Source organism: Nicotiana sylvestris, chromosome 12, assembly GCF_000393655.2.
Source record: "Nicotiana sylvestris chromosome 12, ASM39365v2, whole genome shotgun sequence".
Classification (NCBI taxonomy): domain Eukaryota; kingdom Viridiplantae; phylum Streptophyta; class Magnoliopsida; order Solanales; family Solanaceae; genus Nicotiana; species Nicotiana sylvestris.
Genome location: NC_091068.1, coordinates 157,805,346 through 157,824,325, shown reverse-complemented (window position 1 = coordinate 157,824,325; position 18,980 = coordinate 157,805,346). Strand labels below are relative to the sequence as shown.

The 18,980-nt window shown below is 34.9% G+C and overlaps 2 protein-coding genes across 2 annotated transcripts; one reads left to right on the top strand and one right to left on the bottom strand.

The window, feature by feature from the left end:
- Positions 1-235: 235 nt before the first annotated feature.
- Positions 236-1,738, bottom strand: LOC104211833 (uncharacterized). The gene is made up of 2 exons (XM_009760957.2): positions 1,157-1,738; positions 236-538 (listed from the first exon to the last, which is right to left on the bottom strand). Exons 1-2 carry the CDS (start codon positions 1,736-1,738, stop codon positions 236-238), a joined length of 885 nt encoding a protein of 294 aa, XP_009759259.2.
- Positions 1,739-10,809: 9,071 nt separating this feature from the next.
- Positions 10,810-18,003, top strand: LOC104211830 (squalene synthase-like). Its single transcript, XM_009760954.2, has 14 exons — positions 10,810-11,251; positions 12,434-12,476; positions 12,864-12,953; positions 13,048-13,123; positions 13,407-13,476; positions 13,996-14,139; positions 14,226-14,330; positions 14,500-14,646; positions 15,201-15,276; positions 15,541-15,629; positions 16,025-16,116; positions 16,186-16,231; positions 16,322-16,391; positions 17,327-18,003. The coding sequence occupies exons 1-13, from the start codon at positions 11,057-11,059 to the stop codon at positions 16,382-16,384; spliced, it is 1,236 nt and encodes a 411-aa protein (XP_009759256.1). The 5' UTR covers positions 10,810-11,056; the 3' UTR covers positions 16,385-16,391; positions 17,327-18,003.
- Positions 18,004-18,980: the final 977 nt, after the last annotated feature.

Genomic DNA, 18,980 nt, shown 5'->3' with positions numbered 1-18,980 from the left:
GAGTTAATCTTTTCCTCGATTCGGGATCCAACCGGTGACTTGGGACACCATAAATCTCCCAAGTGGCGACTCTGAATTAAATAATAAATCCCGTTTCGATTGTCCTTTAATTGGAAAAACTCCCTTTTTATACCCTTCTCCGGGGTGTAAGGTGAAAAGGAGCTGTGACAATAAGGATTGGAAGCTTTGTAGAATATGGTTGTTGAAGGCTTGAGGGTCCTTTAACGAGGAGTTGTTATCGTTGTTGACCATCGATTTCCATAGATGAGGTCCAAAGGCTGCCAGTGCCTTGTTCAGTGCTTCCATCGTCACCCTGGCTAGATTGGCTGGGTTTTGCACTATCAGTGTCACCTTCTGGTTGGACAGGGTGAAATCGTAGGAGAGTCCCTCCCCCTACAAGGCAACCTCCAACCAGAAGGCCGGTTGCTGGTCCGGTGGTGGTGGTAGGGTGGTGATGGTAGTCGGTGGTGTCTCTTTTGCCATTTTTGTGTTTCTTTGTCTTGCTACTTTGGGTAACAAGAGGGGTGAAGTTAAGGGACTATTGTCCCATCAATAAACCCTTTGGTGTCACATTTTGGACAGTGGAAGGGCTTCTGGGCATCAGAACTAGGGGGTTGGGTGTTCATTAATTGGTGATGTAATGGAGGTGACGAATGTGGTCTTTTTATCTGTAAATGGGGGGGGGGAGGGAGGGGTACCAGATATGGCACTCGATTGTTGTTGGTAACTATTGGTATTTCTCCATTAGAGGTCGTTTCAGGAGATTTGGTAGGGAAAGCGTAAGTTTGGGTATTTGGATGGGGAATTGGGCTGTCAGTGGTGCCCTTAGTGGAGTGCCCGTTTGGGAAAAAGAGGTCGGCCCCATTGGGTGTTTCACCAGGCGTGGTGATTGTGGTCTTGGGAGATGGGCTAGAGGCCCCTTGAAAGCTAGGCTCATGATTGGGGTTAATGGGGTCGTCAGTTGTTGGCCCCGCTTTGGGCTGCGTCCTTGGGCCTGATTTGTGATCGTGTTTGGGCAGATCTTGTGTGCTAGTGGGGGTTTTGTTTGGGCCATTTGGCCTCTTTTGGGTTTTTTCGGCGGTGAATATTTTTTTTAATTATAATAAAGAGTTTGAGTTTGGAGAAATTTACCTGAATTGGCATTGAACATATTTACCTGTATCTCCTCCGTCCGTGAAGCATGTTGTGGTTTGTTCATTTTACCTTCATTTGTGTTTATTGTTTTTAGTTGTCCCTGCTTACGTCTTCTTGGGAAGGTGACAGTTTTCCATTCACTTTTCTCTGAAATGACTGCTTTTCTTTGATGATCATCCTGTGGTTCGTGGGTTGCTGTGGGTGTTGGTGCCCTATAGTTGCAAATATGTGCAGTGTGTCCTATTCTGCCACAAATGGTGCATAGAGTCCCCTCTCCTTCATAGATCACAACCTGCTTATGGTCTCCTATTATTATTGATGTTTCTACTGGGGTTTCCAGAGGAACTTGGATACAAATACGGGCATATCTTCCCCTTAGGGTAGAGGATGTACATTGGTCTATCTTGAGAAGTTTGCCCAGCTTCCTCCCAACTTTCTCCAAGATATCCTGGTCATAGAACTCTGTTGGTAATTGAGGTAACCAGATCCAAATGGTAGTAGAAGTAAGAGTGGCTTCTTGGGGAACAAACTTTGGTTCCCATTTACGTACGGATAGGAAGTTTCCAGAAATGAACCAAAGTCCTAGGTGTAGAGCCTTAACCATGCATTCTTCTAAACTAAATTTTACTATGTAGAAGTCCTACCCTAGGTCAATCAAGATTAACTCTTCGGATGGCTTCCATAGGTCATTTAGCTTAGATCGAAGGAGGTGGTGAGGCATCTTTCCCTTGAACACTTTGATAATCACCAAGTAGCACCATAGGAGGTAAAGATGCTCTTTGTCATCTTGTGAGAGTGGAATTGAACCCTCAATGTGCTTCCCTTTGTCCAGATCCGTAATTGGTTGGTGATCTATTTCATAGTAGTTTGTTTGGTTGCTCGCTGGTTTGTCCAATAGCATTTCCTTATAGGAGTGATGAGGCAGTTCTACCTCCATTTGGCTATGTTTATCCGGGGGTTATGGTGGGCGTGGTGGCTTAATCGGAGGGGAATCCATGGTGTGAAAACTTTATGTAAGGCACAAGAGCCTGCAGAAAGAATTGTACAAGCAAAATAGAAATGACTATGCTACACAACATTGGTTGATAGGAAAATAATTTTGATATCTCAAAAATAAAATAAAATAAAATCCAAAATTATGTCTAAATTTATTTTCTTACTATTATATTAACGAGTCTTAATTATAGTAATTATTTTCATGCAAGTATGAAGAATAGATGCTGGCAGAATAAAATAAAGAGCCTAACAAAGGCTAATAGAGTTGTACTACAATCCAAACAAGAGATTGAAGAGGAAGTACTTGGGTTTTATAAACAACTACTGGGATCATCATATGGAATTGTGCCAGCTATAAATCCAGTAGTGATGAGAGATGGAGCCCTGGTGAATAGACAACAACTTCAATTGGTGAAAGATGTATCTAAAGAGGAAGTATACGATGCACTGCTAGGAATTGGAGACAACAAAACACCTGGCTGCGATGGGTTCAATGCTTTATTCTATAAGAAGGCTTGGCATGTGATTGGTGAGGAAGTGACAGAGGCAGTAATGGATTTCTTCACAAACTCTGAGCTCTATCAACCTATTAACTGTACAACAGTGACTCTTGTACCAAAGGTGAAGGATCATACCAGTATTAATGAGTATAGGCCAATTTCATGTTGTACTATACTATATAAAATAATCTCAAAGGTGATCACAAACAAACTGCAGGGGATAATGGATGATATAGTAGATAGAAACCAGTCTGCCTTTGTGCCAGGGAGGCTGATAAATGATAATAACATACTCAGTCATGAATTAATTAAAGGGTATGGCAGGAAAGGTGTGTCACCAAGATGCATGCTGAAGATTGATATGAAAAAGGCTTATGACTCTATTGACTGGGATTATATGGAACAAGTTCTGGAAAATTTACAAATGCCTGGGAGATTTGTCAACTGGATCATGAAATGTGTGAAGATTGTATCTTACTCTATCATTATCAACGGGCAACATACACTACCATTTCATGCAAGGAAGGGACTGAGGCAGGGAGACCCATTGTCTCCATATCTATTTGTATTGGCTATGGAGCACTTGACAAGAACACTGAAGACATTGAAGATGAATCCAAATTTCAATTACCATCCTAAGTGTGCTAAAATGAATATAGTACAACTCAGTTTTGCTGATGATCTGTTGCTTTTCTGCAGCGGGACACTATATCTGTACAACTACTCTATCAATGCTTTCAAGAATTCTCTAAAGCTTCTGGCCTATTTGCAAACACTAGCCAGAGCTCAGTCTTCTTTGGTAGAGTTAGTGAGGATACAGAACAGGAGATCTTACAGATCCTAGGTTTTTATAAACGATCAATGCCTGTGAGGTACATGGGGGTTCCTCTATGTACTAAAAGATTATCAGTGGTACAGTGTCAAACATTGATAGAAAAGATGTTGGGAAGAATTCAATCATAGACTGTCAGATTCTTACTATTCTGAATTTCTTCATTCGAAGTGAATTCTTAGCTTTATCTTATGTAGGCAGAATTCAACTAATCAATAGTGTATTTTGGTCACAAGTGTTCATGTTGCCAAAGAAATTGATCCAAGTAATAGAGAGTATATTCAGGAGGTTCCTATGGACTGGAGGGGTAGAAGTTACAAAAAAAGCATTGTTGGCTTGGGACAGATTATGCTGGCCAAAAGTAGCTGGAGGTTTGAATATACTGGACATAGGAATCTGGAATAAAACATCTATATGTAAGTTACTTTGGAACCTTAGCAAAAAGGAAGATAAAATGTGGATACAATAGGTGCACCTCTATACAAAAGATATATAACTGCAGGCGGAACCCCAAAGCAAGCATCATGAGTAGTTCAAAAGACTCTGAAGACAAAGAAGCAAGTTGAGGAAGCTGGGCTGACAGAAGAAGAATTTATGCAGATGGACAAGTTTTCAACCAAGGCAATGAATTTGAAGCTTAGAGGAGAATTTACTAAAGTTTCATGGAGGAGAATTACATGCAACAATGCAGGACTACCTAAGTGAAAGTTTACGCTACTAATGGCTGTTCACAGAAGATTACTAACACGAGAGAGACTAAACAAATGGGGTTGTGTTGAGAATACAGTATGCATACTATGTAACAAAGCAGAAGAAATCATTGAGCATTTGTTTTTTAAATGTTCTTACTCAGCAAGAATATGGAGAACACTACTGCAGTGGCAAGGACTATAGAGGCAGGTGATGGAATGTGGGCAAGAGTTAGAATGGCTGCAAGTCATTACAAAGGAAGGAGCTCTATAGCAGAAGTGTACAGAATGACCCTAGTTGGTACAGTCTATTGCATATGGCAACAGAGGAACTCAAGGATATTCCAAGAGAACAGAGGAGCATTGAAGCAATTGTTCGACAACTAGTTCAAGATATTCATGGTCGAGGCAACATGATGCAAAGGTTGAAAAAGAGATTATTAGTTCTTAATTACTACCCTAATATCTGTATGGATATGTAATTAGGATAGTAGTTAGAAGACACAATATTGAGAGGTACAATTTGAATCTGGGATTTGTGTCCAAGATCAAACTAAAGAATGGAAATGTTTTGTAAATATTACTTGGTAAATAAAAATGTTTAGTTACCAAATTTTTATTTTATTTTAAATATATGTATAACAGAAAATTAATTTATTTTTGAATTCAATTAGGACAAAATAAATCAAACAATTGAATGCTCATTAGTATGAATTTGTACGTTAGTATTGAAAAGTCAATGGACCAATCTTAAATTCTTAATGGCTTAAGATTTAACGTAGTGCAATTTGGAATAGCCTTTATGGCTTGGACGTTTCTGATCGTCTACTTCTTTGGAATAGCCTGTAATATGGAACATATAGTGTACTTCTTTTTTAGATTATATATACCTCTTTATCTTCATCTCGGAAGAAAGTGAATAAATAAATAAAAAATTCTTATATTGTGCTGGGTTGTTTTTGTTAATCTTTGTTGTTGTTGCTCCTAGTTTATATTAAAAGAGCTTGTTGAATCCTGAGGAATACACCTAATTTTATTAATCACGATATGAGCGAAATATTCTTAAGAACAGTGTTTTTGACACTCTTCAAGCTAAATTTTATTCTCCATAATCCAATTTTTCCAACATTGGTGAAATTAGTAAGAAATCTATGAATTTAAAAGGTTCTTAAACACACTCGAAAAAGAAAAAAATAGTCCGTAACTGAAAAGATTAAGAGCTTACGTATAAATGAAAAAAATAAAAAATAGTCTGACTTACAACTGCTAATTGAACATTATTCATAATTTCAAAAGTAATAAAAATTTAGTCACTTTTTCATGTAAAAATATATTCTGAACAAAAATACTCCAAGAAATTCGGAAAAATTCCAACATAATATGCAGGAAGTTTATACACAAGAGTTTCACAATCCATCATTGCATTTGTCCATATTTTATCTCTGCCTTAAATAGTGGCTACTTTTTAATAACTTTACAAATACTAGCTATTTCCAATAATCACCCGTAAAAATAGCTATATCATGCCATTTTGATCATATAAGGTATAGTGATCTCTTAATAATATGAAGCCTTTTGAAAAAAAATTATATAGATTTGGAGCAAACAATATCACTTAAGAAATTTTATGTAACTAAGGAGTGTGCAATAGGAATTTTACTATAATTTACAAAGACAATTAAACTATGTATTAACTATTAAGCCATTATGTACAAATTAAGAGCCATAAAAAAGGGAGAAAAAAATCAAATTAACACGAAGAGAGAAACAAGGTTGTCTATTCTTCACTCTTTTCTTGATTACATCATGTGTCAATTGACTTCTAGTTGCCTTGACTTGCTTACAATCAGAATTTTCAGTGAAAACAAAATCTCTCTCTCCTTTTTTTTTTTATTTTTATTTTTTGCTTTTTAAAAGAAAGATCCAACACTTTTATTCTATCAATTCAAGCGAGTGATTTGCAGCCGTACCTTATATTTGTGCCACCTTTTAACATGTACTTTATTTTTAAAAATTATTTATTTGGTAGTCACCTGACAAAAAATCTGTAATAATATGACAATTACACCCTTGACAAAAGATATAAAACTTGTATCACACATTAATCGCGTGATCTGTAACCTCATTCGTGAAAAAAGATCTCCTCCTCTCCTCTCAGCAGCTTTATCAAAAAATTAGAAACTTATCCAGATTCATCTTCAGAATTACACTTGCATGAAGTTGTTTTATGTTGAAGCTAAAACTTCATGCTAATGTAGCATGAAGTTGTTTCACATTGAGGCTAAAACTTCGTGCTAATGCATGCTGAAGTTATATATCCTGCAGTCTACAGTTTTGTCATGAGTTTTATCCGAAATTTCAGTCTAAACATGCTGAAGTTATTTTTGGTTCATTGCTAAAACTTCAGACTAAACATGCTTAAATTTTTTAGTTTATTTGCTAAAACTTCAGAATAAACATGCTTAAGTTATTGTCTTGTAGTATGTAATTTTCTAATGGGTTTTTGCTAATGCATGCTGAAGTTATTTAGTTCATTTGCTAAAATTTCAGACAAAATATGCTGAAGTTATTTAGTTCATTACCAAAATTTCAGGCTAAACATGCTTAAGTTTTTTAGTTCATTTGCTAAAACTTAAGACTAAACAAGCTTAAGTTTTTGTCTTGCAGTATGTAATTTTCTAAAAAGTTTTTGCTAATGCATGTTGAAGTTATTTAGTTCATTTGTAAAACTTCATACTAAAACATGCTGAAGTTTTGTAACGCAGCCTACAGTTTTGTCCGAGACTTCAGTCTAAACAAGCTAAAGTTTTTTAGTTTATTTGCTAAAACTTCAGCCTAAATATGCTTAAGTTTTTGTCCGGCAATTTGTCAATAGTCGTTTATTAAAAAAGGACAAAATTATTTTTTTAAAATACTTTCAACAAAAAATAGATACGAATGCAAACGAAAAAACAAAATGAGTATAAGTTAAAAGGGGCGACCAAATAAGACGACTCATACAATTTTTACATTCAAGCGGTACCACAAAAGAGAGTCCTGTAATAAAAGAAGTCGCAATATATCCAAATTCCGACGGTCTTGCTTAGTTGGACACACCATTCTTTCTTTTAACTTTTTAACTTCTCAAAGTGTATAATAGTTTTTTTTTTGGTCCAAAAAGTGTATAATAGTTACTCCTAAGTCATATAAATAAGTTAAATTAGTCACCAAAAAACTAAGACATGTGACATTCTATATAACAACTAAAATTACTTAGATAATATTTTTTGCATTATAAGTGATATTCTGATCTATTTTACGTAATATATTTTTCTTTTTAATATGTTATAAAAAAATGATACATACCTTTTTATATACATAAAAATAATTTATTTTTAAAATTTGCATTTTATCCTTAATGATATGATTTCAAAGTCATAAAAATTTAATAGCTTGTTTAGGCCTCATTTGTTTGCATTTAATGAAGGTCTGAATCTTAATCATTCAGATCTCACACATTAAGTGCGTTTGTTTTTAAAGTCTAAATCTTAATTATTTAAATCTTAATCGTTAAGTATGTTTGTTCTTTTTACTTAACAACCAATTAATGAGTGTGAATAGGTCTGTATGATTAAGATCTATAACAGAGACTCAATTTCATTAAGATGCTATCATCCATTGTCAACTACCACTATGCCACCCACCACCGTCATACTCTACTACTACCACCACTACCACCATCATCCTCAATCATAGCCGCCACCATTGTAACTACCACCACCCACCACTCCCACCACCATCATTTCACTACCCGCCATTATTAACTATTACCATCCACCATCGCCATCCTCAATCATAATAGCTACCATTACCAATCACCATTATATTACCCTAAACTACCAGCATCAACCAAATCTACCATCAACAACCATTTTTGGTCGGCGTTCATAAGCACTACTTTTAGCCATCACCACGGGCAACTATCATATTTTAAAAAATTATATATATTTATTGATGGAATATTAGATTAATTGGTATTTTATTTAAATTTATGTTTATTAATTTTCAAATAAAGGTAAATTTTATACATTCAGATGTTAAAAATCAAACAATCTTAATCATTTAGTATTCAGATCTTAACACACATCTTACATTCAAATATGTATTCAGATTCAGATGTCTTAATCTTAATACACATCTTGATATTCAGACGTGTATTCAAATTCAGACGTCTTAATCTATATTATATTAAAAGCCAAAGACCCTTAACGAAATGTTGTTCGTCTTTTTACCCTTTAAAAATAGAGTTCGCAATGAATAAAATAGTCGTTTTATTAATTTTCTAATATTTAGGATTTTAAAATCAACTAAAACTTTAGTTATTATAGTAGGAAATCCCAATATTTAAGACATTAAAATCAACTAAAATTTTCCTTTTATAATTCAAAATCCTAATATTTAGGACCAAATATAAGAACTAATTTTGACATTGAAATAAGTTTTAGGAATTCAAATTTCAAAGTTTTAATGCGTCACCAATAAGCATTAAATTGGGATTCAAGACATTAAAGGCAAAAAATGACGTACTATTACTACTTTTTACTTTGAAAAAAAAGAACTACTGTTATTAATTCTTCTTTTTATTTTCTAAGTACTATTGATATTCTAAAAGTCAAGTTAGATGAGGAATTAGAGTTAAAATAAGCAAATATACAATTAATATAAGAGAATTAATTTCTACTCCCTTCATCTCAAGTTATTTATCGTAATTTCTAAATAGATGTTTCAAATTATTTGTCATTTTATAAATTTAAGACAATTTTTTTTGTTATATTCTTAGTAATGATTGTTCTTGAAGATGGAGATGACACATAAATAAAGTAAATATTCAACGAATATATATTATACTTATGACATAATAAGGGTTAAATAGTCAAAAATTCTTTCGAATTAATATTTTCTTTAGGTGTTTGTAATATAGAAATACGACAAATAGTTTGAGATAGATGAAGTATTTATTAGTAGTCAAGAGCATTTAAATAGGTTAAAAAATGGTGAACTTATTAGTTATAGGAAACATTTATTTTAACAACAAGAACGTAACTCCAATCAAACAAATATTTGATCAATGTCAGAAATCACATCAATTGATAAATGAAACGATTACCGTTACAGATATTAGTACTGAAGTTGCACTAATCAATAAACTCATGAGTTTACTAGCAAAATTAACTAAATTCTGATTGGTGCAATTGTATTTTCTAAAAGCTGAAGGCAGTAAATTTTATTGATATTTCACATAAAAGAAAAAAATAGAAACAAAATTATAACTCACAAAGTTAAAATAATGTATCAAAATTATTTAAAATCGAAATAACTCACAAAGCTAAAACCAATGTGTCAAAATTATTCAAAGTCGCAAATCGAAAACTATATTTTTTTCTAAATATAAAAGGACTAAAAACAAATAATATTAGATCTTTGTTTAATTTTAACTACTATGTATTGCCCACAACAACAAAATGTACACGGATCTATCTATCTGTTTTTAATAAGAAAAATGTATTATGTAAATTGAAATAGAGGAAGTAATATTTATATAACTTTTAAAAATTTAGCATTCATTGATACAAGTACACGCGCAAAGCGCGTACCTAACACTGGGGGTGTCAGTGGATTTTCGACAACCGACCGAATCGTACCGCACCGAACCGATTTTTAGGTTTCTTTTTAAGAAACCGTAGGCTTTTATATAAATCTATAGCCGCACCGATAATTAGGGTAAGTTTTTTATTTCCAAAAAAATACCGAACCGTACCGAATAAATTTTACATTTAGAAAATATATTTATTTAGTAAGTTTAAAAGTAATAATGCATTAAATTTTCTTTGGGCCTTGGAATTATGAAAACTCTTACAAGCCAACAAGTAATTAAACTCAAAATACTAATTCCTAAAACTTATTATTCTACTTCTACTTAAACTAAGTTATTTCAAGTATCTTTATTAGCAAGACACAAAGTATTCTAGCGATTATGAGTAGCAAACTACAATGTATTGAATATGTTTCCTTTCATATAATTTGGATTTATCTTTTTGAATATTTAATCTTCTATAAACTTTATTCTTGAGTCCCAGCTTGGTATATCTTTCAACTCGTGTGATTTATATTTTCTTTGCCTTTGTTTGATTTCTTTTACGCTGTTGTAGAATAGTTGATGGATCTATACTCTAGTTATCTTTTTTTTTTTTAATTCATCACCCTTTAAACAGTAAAAATGTTTAGAGAATTTTGCTAAGTCCTATAAAAGAACGTATGTTATTGCATTCTACTTCTACTAGTGAATTTTACATGATATAAAAAAAATACCGAAAATTAACCGAACCGTATCAATACCGAAGAGAAACCGACGTGATTGGGACGGTTTCGAAAAGTCTAATTTTGGTTATATATAATAGAATAATCGAAAAATTGATATGGTACAAATTTTATAAAATAACCGACCGAACTGAACCATTGACACCCATACCTAATACTAGTCTTTAAAAAAAACAAATGAGGCCTTAAAATCATAAATTTTAATCCCCTCAAAATCCGTGTCCAATCTAACACATTCACACGCTATGAAATGGAGACTACAGGTGTTTAAAAAAAAAGGAAAAAAGACACAGAAAAACAATATAAGATGGTGCGAAACGCTAGTCTTTAACTGCCAAACGAACATATAGTTATCAATCCTCATCAGACAAAAATCCCTCCAACAACTCATTCATTGTCATACGCTTTCTTATGCCAAAGCATCGGCTCATTATGTTCGTACACAAATTCGAATCAACATATCTTATACGCAGATGTGAATTGCTAATTGATCAAATACTATTGAATTTATAGCAGATTGATTAATAATAATAATAATAATAATAATAATGGGGAGTTTAGGTGCAATGCTGAGGAATCCTGAGGATATTTATCCATTGATGAAACTGAAGTTAGCGGCGCGATATGCAGAGAAACAGATCCCTCCTCAGCCACATTGGGCCTTCTGTTATATAATGCTTCACAAGGTTTCTCGTAGCTTTTCTCTTGTCATTCAACAGCTTCCCTTGGAGCTTCGCGACGCTGTAAGTTTTTGTTTTTTCGTCCCTAAATTTAATCAACCGCGCCTTAATCCTAAACAAGTTGACATCGGCTATATAATTATACTATGTACTATTCCGCTCTGAGATTTTACGTGACCAACATAACATTATACTGTGGTGTCAATGTCTCCGTGTGACCTATAGGCAGGGGCGAAGCCACATTGTGCTAAGGATGGTCAATTGACCACCCTTCGTCGAAAAATTACACTGTGTATATAGGTAATATATTAGGTTTTAGAGGTATATAACATATATTATTGAATACCCTTTGTCGGAAATTTTTTTTCACTTCTTTCAAGTTTGAACACCTTTGGAGAAACTCCTGGCTTCACCACTGCCTATAGGTCACAGGCTCGAGTTGTGGAAGCAGCCACTAATGCTTGTATTAGGGTAGACTGTCTATATCACACCCCTTGAGGTGCGGCCCTTCCCTAGATCCTGCGTGAACGCGAGAATGCCTTGTGCACTGGGCTGCCCTTTACTGTGGTCATTTGTGCAATTTTAGGCACGTACTCCATCATTTGACTCTCCGATAGTTATTCCAATATTACATATCTGGTTTGGCCTATGGACGCATTATGCAAGCATGCATTTCATGTTTGTTTGAGTAATACCAATGGGTAGAGGATATTTATGATCTTATGACTATTTAGACGTCATTTTAAGTAATTTTTCGAATGTATTTGGATTTGGAATCAGCTGTATGAAACTCACATTGTTGGTATTTTCCCCCTTTAATTCCTCTGCCAAAATATTCTGAATTTATCTTTTGATTTTAAGATGTAGCTTACTTATATCATACTACTCTCTCCATTTGAGGTTATTTGAGATTCTCCCTTATTTAAAGTCTATTTGACTGATTTTTGAAACTAAATCGGATTAAATAAATTCCATTTATACAATTAAATATTTAGATATCATGTTGCAATTTTCTCCGCGCAATGAAATGTTAGTCAAGCTTTACACAGTTTGAATTCTGAGACTGGAGAATGCTATACGATGACGAAAGAGAAATCATAGTTTCTCTCGCACAATGAAGACAAAACTCTTCAGCTTAAACTTTTGGCTTTTCACTTAATTAGGCTCCAAGTTTCATTTGTTGCTATGATCTTATTACTCTTATTTTGAAGGTTGATTTCTTGAAACTTCTGCCTATCTTTGCAGGTATGCATTTTCTATTTGGTTCTTCGAGCACTTGACACTGTCGGTATGTCAAATTCCTATACCTGAGGTGATATATGAAACTTGAATGCATATAACCAGATATCAAGTTTCTTAACAGAATAAGACTGACATTTAAGTGCAATAATTAAAAATGCGAGCTAGTTCTCGCATTTGCAACAAGATTCAAAATTTTATATTATTGTTAGTCTGGCTTAGTACTATGGTATTGGTTATTTGGGTAGGTTTTTGATTATGTTGATTAATTACCATTAGCCATGGACTGTTGCTTTTATTAATTCTATCTTTTTATACCGTGATCAGGTAGTTTATACCTTTGATCTTGGTTAAAATCTAAGGTTGCTGACTTGCTGCACTCATTTTCTTGGAGTCATATTAGTTATTAACATTTTGTTGTTCTTATTGTGGACAGAGGACGATACCAGTGTAGCCACGGAGGTGAAAGTACCTATTTTGATGTCATTCCATCGCCATGTTTATGATCGTGAATGGCATTTTTCGTGTAAGTCTTCTGAATTTAAGTGGTCGACTTCCATCGCCATGTTTATGTTCAAGTATTGTAGAGTGGTTTCCTAATCCCAGTTTTCATATGTTAGGCGGTACAAAGGACTACAAGGTTCTTATGGACCAGTTTCATCATGTTTCGACTGCTTTTCTGGAGCTAGAGAAACAGTGAGTTCATTCATAGCGAGGGCTGCTTTTCTCATACTAAGATGTTTTTCTACAAAGTAAATATTACCCTGTATATTAATTGCGTAGGTTATATTAGTTACTTAGGTGATTAATTGATGATACTGATTTGAAATACTGTTATACTCTATGTCTGTCATGTGGACTCCACATCTGTAGTTTGAATTTGAAATACTATTCTTTCTATGAATTTTTGGTATGTGCTATCCATATTAGTGTTTGTGAGTAGTTTATGAATGAGCATTACGTTCTCATATCGTTGCAGTTACAAGGAGGCAATTGAGGACATAACTATGAGGATGGGTGCAGGAATGGCAAAGTTTATATGCAAGGAGGTATGCAATAAGTACTATAAATGAGAGGATCAAAGTCACGTCTTGTGCAACTCCTCTTCATAGAGCCATTTGTTATCTCGACTACCATTTACCAAAATATGAATGTGGCGTTAACTACACTATAGTGTCAATATATGAGTTAACACTAGTATTTCTGCTATTGACAATTTAGTATATTTATTACCAATATACATTCCTAATCATTTTATGCGAAGATTATTGGTCTGTGATAACAAGCACTGTTGGTCTGCAATCGATCTTCTTTTAAAGAAAATAACTTTGTGCTATGTCTTCTTTTGTATCAGCTTGAAAAGGAAAATAAGAGAGGCAACATAAAAATTAGAGAAAACACTATTGCGTGGATTTGGTTAAATAGGACTAAAATCTTGTTAAGCCCTTTAGGTAATTTCATCCTCTAGGCATAGATAAGGTAAATACATGCACAAAATAATGGCCTAATTATGAGTTCCAAGCTTTTACCTGCAAGCTTCTCTGATCAACCGATTCCATCTTTGGCAGGTGGAAACAATTGGTGATTATGATGAATATTGTCACTATGTAGCCGGGCTCGTTGGATTAGGCTTATCAAAACTTTTCCGCGCCTCTGGGAAAGAAGATTTTGCATCAGATTCTCTCTCCAATTCCATGGGTTTATTTCTTCAGGTGTTAATCTTAACGTGTGTGACAGCCAGCCGTGACCATCTTTGAATGTTTTTTGCAGTAACAGAAATGTTTGCAATATACTGCAGAAAACAAATATCATTAGAGATTATCTGGAGGACATAAATGAAGTACCTAAGTGTCGCATGTTTTGGCCTCGTCAGATTTGGAGTAAATACGTTGACAAGCTCGAGGTATTTTTCTTCAACTCTTTAACTACACATTTAATATCTCATATTTTCCTGTCATTTTAATCAAATTCATGATATTGAATTACCTCAGTACATCATAAATTGCACTGTTGTTTGTTTAAATATGGGGTTCGTTGATTTTTAACCGCCAGCATTTGTCGATGTGCCTCAGGACTTGAAGTGTGAGGAAAACTCTGTAAAGGCAGTGCAATGTCTGAATGAAATGGTCACTAATGCTTTATCACATGTAGAAGATAGTTTGACTTACATGTCCACACTGCGAGATCCTGCTATCTTTCGATTCTGTGCTATTCCACAGGTCTATTCATTTTACTTTTAGCACTTGTTCTTGCCTTTTGTTGAGCTTTGTCAACAAGCTTGTGTCTCATAATGGAATTTTGCGTCTGTTTGGTAATCTGTTGACAAAAATCAAAAGGAAAATGTAGGAAATTCACAGAAGCTTTACTTTTATTTGATATTTTTATTTTCATTATTCTTGATTGATCAAGGAATTTCTTGTTGTATTATTTTTATGAATACATCTATCTATCTTTCATTAAGCCACGGGGTTAGTGTTGTTGCCTGGTGCATTAAGCTCCCGCTATGCGCGGGTTCCAGAGAGGGGCTGGATCACAATGGTGATCTATTGTACGCAACCTTACCCTGCATTTCTGCAAGAGGCTGCTTCCATGGCTCGAACAAATAAATAAAATAAGTAGCAGAGTGTATTGATTTGTTGTGCATATAGGTGTTGTTGTGAATTTACTTTTCATTGTGCCCAGACAACTTAGTATGTTTGCTACTTTCGCATTATTAACTTGTTAAATATCCTTCTGAAAATGTGCATTGCCTTGGTATTTTCTATGTTACCAGGTCATGGCAATTGGGACATTAGCAAAGTGCTACAACAACATTGAAGTTTTCAGAGGAGTTGTAAAAATGAGACGCGGTAAGAAGTATGAAAAATATGCGGTTCAGCACTCCTTGCCTCTCTCTCTCTCTCATTTAACTTTATTAACATGCTTTCTTTTACGCGATTTGTATGTCTGCCAATATTAACAGATTAACAATTGTGTACAGTATGTTATTAAGATGATACCGAGTTCTTATTTATTATTGTGGCTGCACTTAGCATTAACTGAATCATTTGTTTTTTATCTTCTTCTTAACATCATACTTGCAGTGATTAAGATGCTTGGTTTCTTCTTTGTAGGTCTCACTGCTAAGGTTATTGACCGGACCAGGACCATGGCCGATGTATATGGTGCTTTCTACGACTTCTCTTGTATTCTGAAAGCCAAGGCACGATATTTCCTTATTTACCAAAGTAGCTTAATTTTCCTAGTTATAATGTGCTCATTTGAGGGTTACATTGTTAATTTTCTACATTATACTGTCATACCTCTCTATAACAACATCGCGATATAACATTCATTCACTATAAAGCAAAATTTTGTATGGAACCAATTTTCATGCTATGTTATAATATATGTTCTTTATAACAGCACTTCGTTATAACAACCAAAAAAATCTGGAACAAATAAAGTTGTTATAGAGAAGTTTGACTGTACTGTGTTGTGTGCTTGTCTATTTGTTCATATTTATTCGTTTCTTTTTGGTTCGCCGTTCTCTGTCAAAATTTCATTTCTTAGTAAGAACTTGTACGAGTAAAACAACTTCTCGATTGAATGCTTTAGGTGGAGTATAAAGATCCAAATGCCGCAAAAACTTTAAGAAGGCTTGAAACAATCTTGAGAACTTGCAAAAACTCTGGAACCTTGAATAAAAGGTATGTTACATATCCGAATATTTTCTATATTTTCTGTGAATATCAGCTAATGCACCTGTCTACTACCAGGAAATCTTTCGTAATCCAGAGCAGACCTAATTACAATTCAGCTTTGGTGAGTTTTTAGCAAATGTTATGTTCATGCTTTAGATGCAATTTGCCTAAATGCATTCGCAATTTGCTTATCGGCTGAAATATATTGCAGGTTGTTGTCCTTGTTGTCATAATAGCTATCCTTATTGCATACCTATCTGGAAACCGGCCTTAGACCATGTGTAAGTATTACAGTAACAACATCCTGGGCAACTTGATTTTTACCAACTTGATTGGGATTGGAGTATTATTGTTGTCATCGTTGTATGTATGCACCTACGGTATACTTAAAGACCACACTATCTAACCTTCTACTAATAAGCATCTGGATCATGTTATGACGTATTTTGCTAGCCTACAACAACAACAATAACAGTGTAATCCCACAAAAATAGGGTTTGCGGAGGGTAGTGTTTATGTAGACCTTACCTCCATCTTGTGAAGGTAGAGGCTGTTTCCGAGAGACCCTCAACTCAGAAAGCATAATCACAATATACTTGAAGAGAAAGTATTTTGCTCGCCTAATACACCTTAATGGGGGTAATGAGCTTCTTTTCTTAACCAGGCGATTGTGTCCTCCTTCTTCATTTGTTCTTTTAACCTGATATGTTAGATTGTTTCTGTTAACTCGATCAAATTATATCCACCTAAGCTTGGGTAATTCGCTCCGAGATAAGCTTAAGACCACATCATTCTGTTATGCTCTGCAGTTTCTCAATTTTAATAAGTAGTAGAGGACTTCCATATAAACTACGCGTAAAGTCTTAACTTATATTTGTTCAATGTATGTTTTTTGTGAACAAATCGCAAAATGAATGTCCAGTACTTTCTTTTCCTGGATTAAAACCTGACATAGCATGTTGCAGAAAGATGGTTTTTGTTATTGATTTTGCTTGTTGCTGGTACTGTAATTAAAAGTCAAACGAGGAGACATCGGGTAACTACTAATGTTTGCATTATGTTAGACTGTCTACATCATACTCCTTGAGGTGCGACCCTTCCCTGGACCCTGCGTGAATGCGGAATGCCTTGTGCACTGGGTTGTCCTTTTGTGGAGACATAGGGTATTCGCATTTGGTGAAATTGGTATTTGTTATATCTTTTATTCTTTGTGCAGGATTGATGTTAGAAGAAAGTGTGGTCAAAGAAAATGGCGCAAGCTCTTGGCCGAGTATGTGATAGCTGCAGCTTATGGTGTCTGTAACTTTGTTAGTTAGTGATAGTAATATATGGAAAACGCCTATTTATAGTTGTTTAGAATCTTGTGGCATGCCTTTGTTAGCAAGCTGCAAAAGTAAATATTAATACGCTACCTTATACGTAATACATATTTCAATTGTCTGTTCACTTAGTGATAAATCCATGCATTTTAACACCTGCAATTGTATTCTTTTTCCAATAGTTCAGACGTTTGTCAGTAGTGGAAGTTGTTGGTCATTCACTGTAAAGATAAATGGACAACTAGATTCCATATTTTTTGTATGGGTTAAAATCTTGCCGAGGAAGTTGGGCATGGAAAGATCCTAAGATGAAAAGACTGTACTTCAATTTGGGCAGATCGGACGAGGTCGACCAAACCCAACAACGAGCAGTCGTTGAGCGAGCCGTAGAGGTCGAGGTCGAATACTGAAGTATAGGAATAACGGCTAGTACAGTCTTGGAACTAGTAACAGGAATATTCTCTTGGATATTCCCTTTGTTGTACTTTTTAGGGCTTTTAGAGAATATCCCACATAAATAGAAAGAGAGAGAAGAAAAGGGGGCACGTGAGATTGAATCTGAGAAAACTATTGTAAGAAGTTGACCATTGAGAGAATATACAAAGTTTACCTTTCCATAGTGATTGATTTCATCGATTATTCTTCCTTTCACTCACATGATCCAAGAAAGCATTGCTTATATTCTTGTTCACTTCCATATCTCGTTGTCAGAAGGAAGAATCTTCCACATCATCTGATATTTGGGTGAAGTGTTCTTCCTATTTACATTTATTGTCATTTCTCATATTTGCTCATTACTCACTCTCCATTTACTCTTCAAAGTGCACATTTAATGATTGGTAAAACAGTTCTGAGCATTAAATAAACTGTATCACCCAAACTCTAAGATAGATCTAAGAATTATTATGCATGACTAGGATTCACCTTTCACCTCATTTAACATTTATTTAGTTTAACAAAGAGTACAATACTTTTTTGTCAAATGATTTGGCGCCTTCTGTGGGAAATTTCTAGTCAAAATCATAGTCTTCCTAGATCTACAAAAACACAGCGATAGCAAAGTGCAAAGTTTTCTTTCCCCTACTTGCACAATTTGACATGGCAAGAAATGGAGAGGAAAGACTAAAAGTAGTGGCAGGCCTTACTGCTAATCTCCTAAACACCATCAACGAAGTTCACGGAGAAGACGAGGAGAACGTGACGCCAAATGCCTCACCTAGGTGAAGTGAATCACCTCCCCCTCACGGCAGAGTTATCGCTTCCCACGGGAAGGGAGCCTCTACGTCCACTACAGAAGAAGCACCACCAGCTATGAAAAAATTACTAGAAGCATGGCTAACGAATACGCTGAACAATATACTCAACAAACCTGCTCAAAGGGCGAGTAGAGAGGGTGTACGAGTCGACGTCGCCCCAACAACCAATGAGCAACACGCCCAACCTCCCTCGACAGGTGTCACTCACTCTGTTAATGATGCATGTAACGATGCCCTCACTGCCATCCTTAGAAAGATGGAGGAGATGGAAAACGAGAACAAAGCACTTCACGAC

Excerpts from the sequence above, each read along its gene's own strand:
- LOC104211833 (XM_009760957.2), bottom strand. The coding sequence starts at position 1,738 with ATGGTTAAGGCTCTACACCTAGGACTTTGGTTCATTTCTGGAAACTTC. Across the intron at positions 539-1,156 it reads CACGGACGGAGGAGATACAG|TCCCTTAACTTCACCCCTCT; the intron begins GTAAATATGTTC and ends ATGGGACAATAG.
- LOC104211830 (XM_009760954.2), top strand. The coding sequence starts at position 11,057 with ATGGGGAGTTTAGGTGCAATGCTGAGGAATCCTGAGGATATTTATCCA. Across the intron at positions 14,647-15,200 it reads GATTCTGTGCTATTCCACAG|GTCATGGCAATTGGGACATT; the intron begins GTCTATTCATTT and ends CTATGTTACCAG. Across the intron at positions 15,630-16,024 it reads CTTGTATTCTGAAAGCCAAG|GTGGAGTATAAAGATCCAAA; the intron begins GCACGATATTTC and ends TGAATGCTTTAG.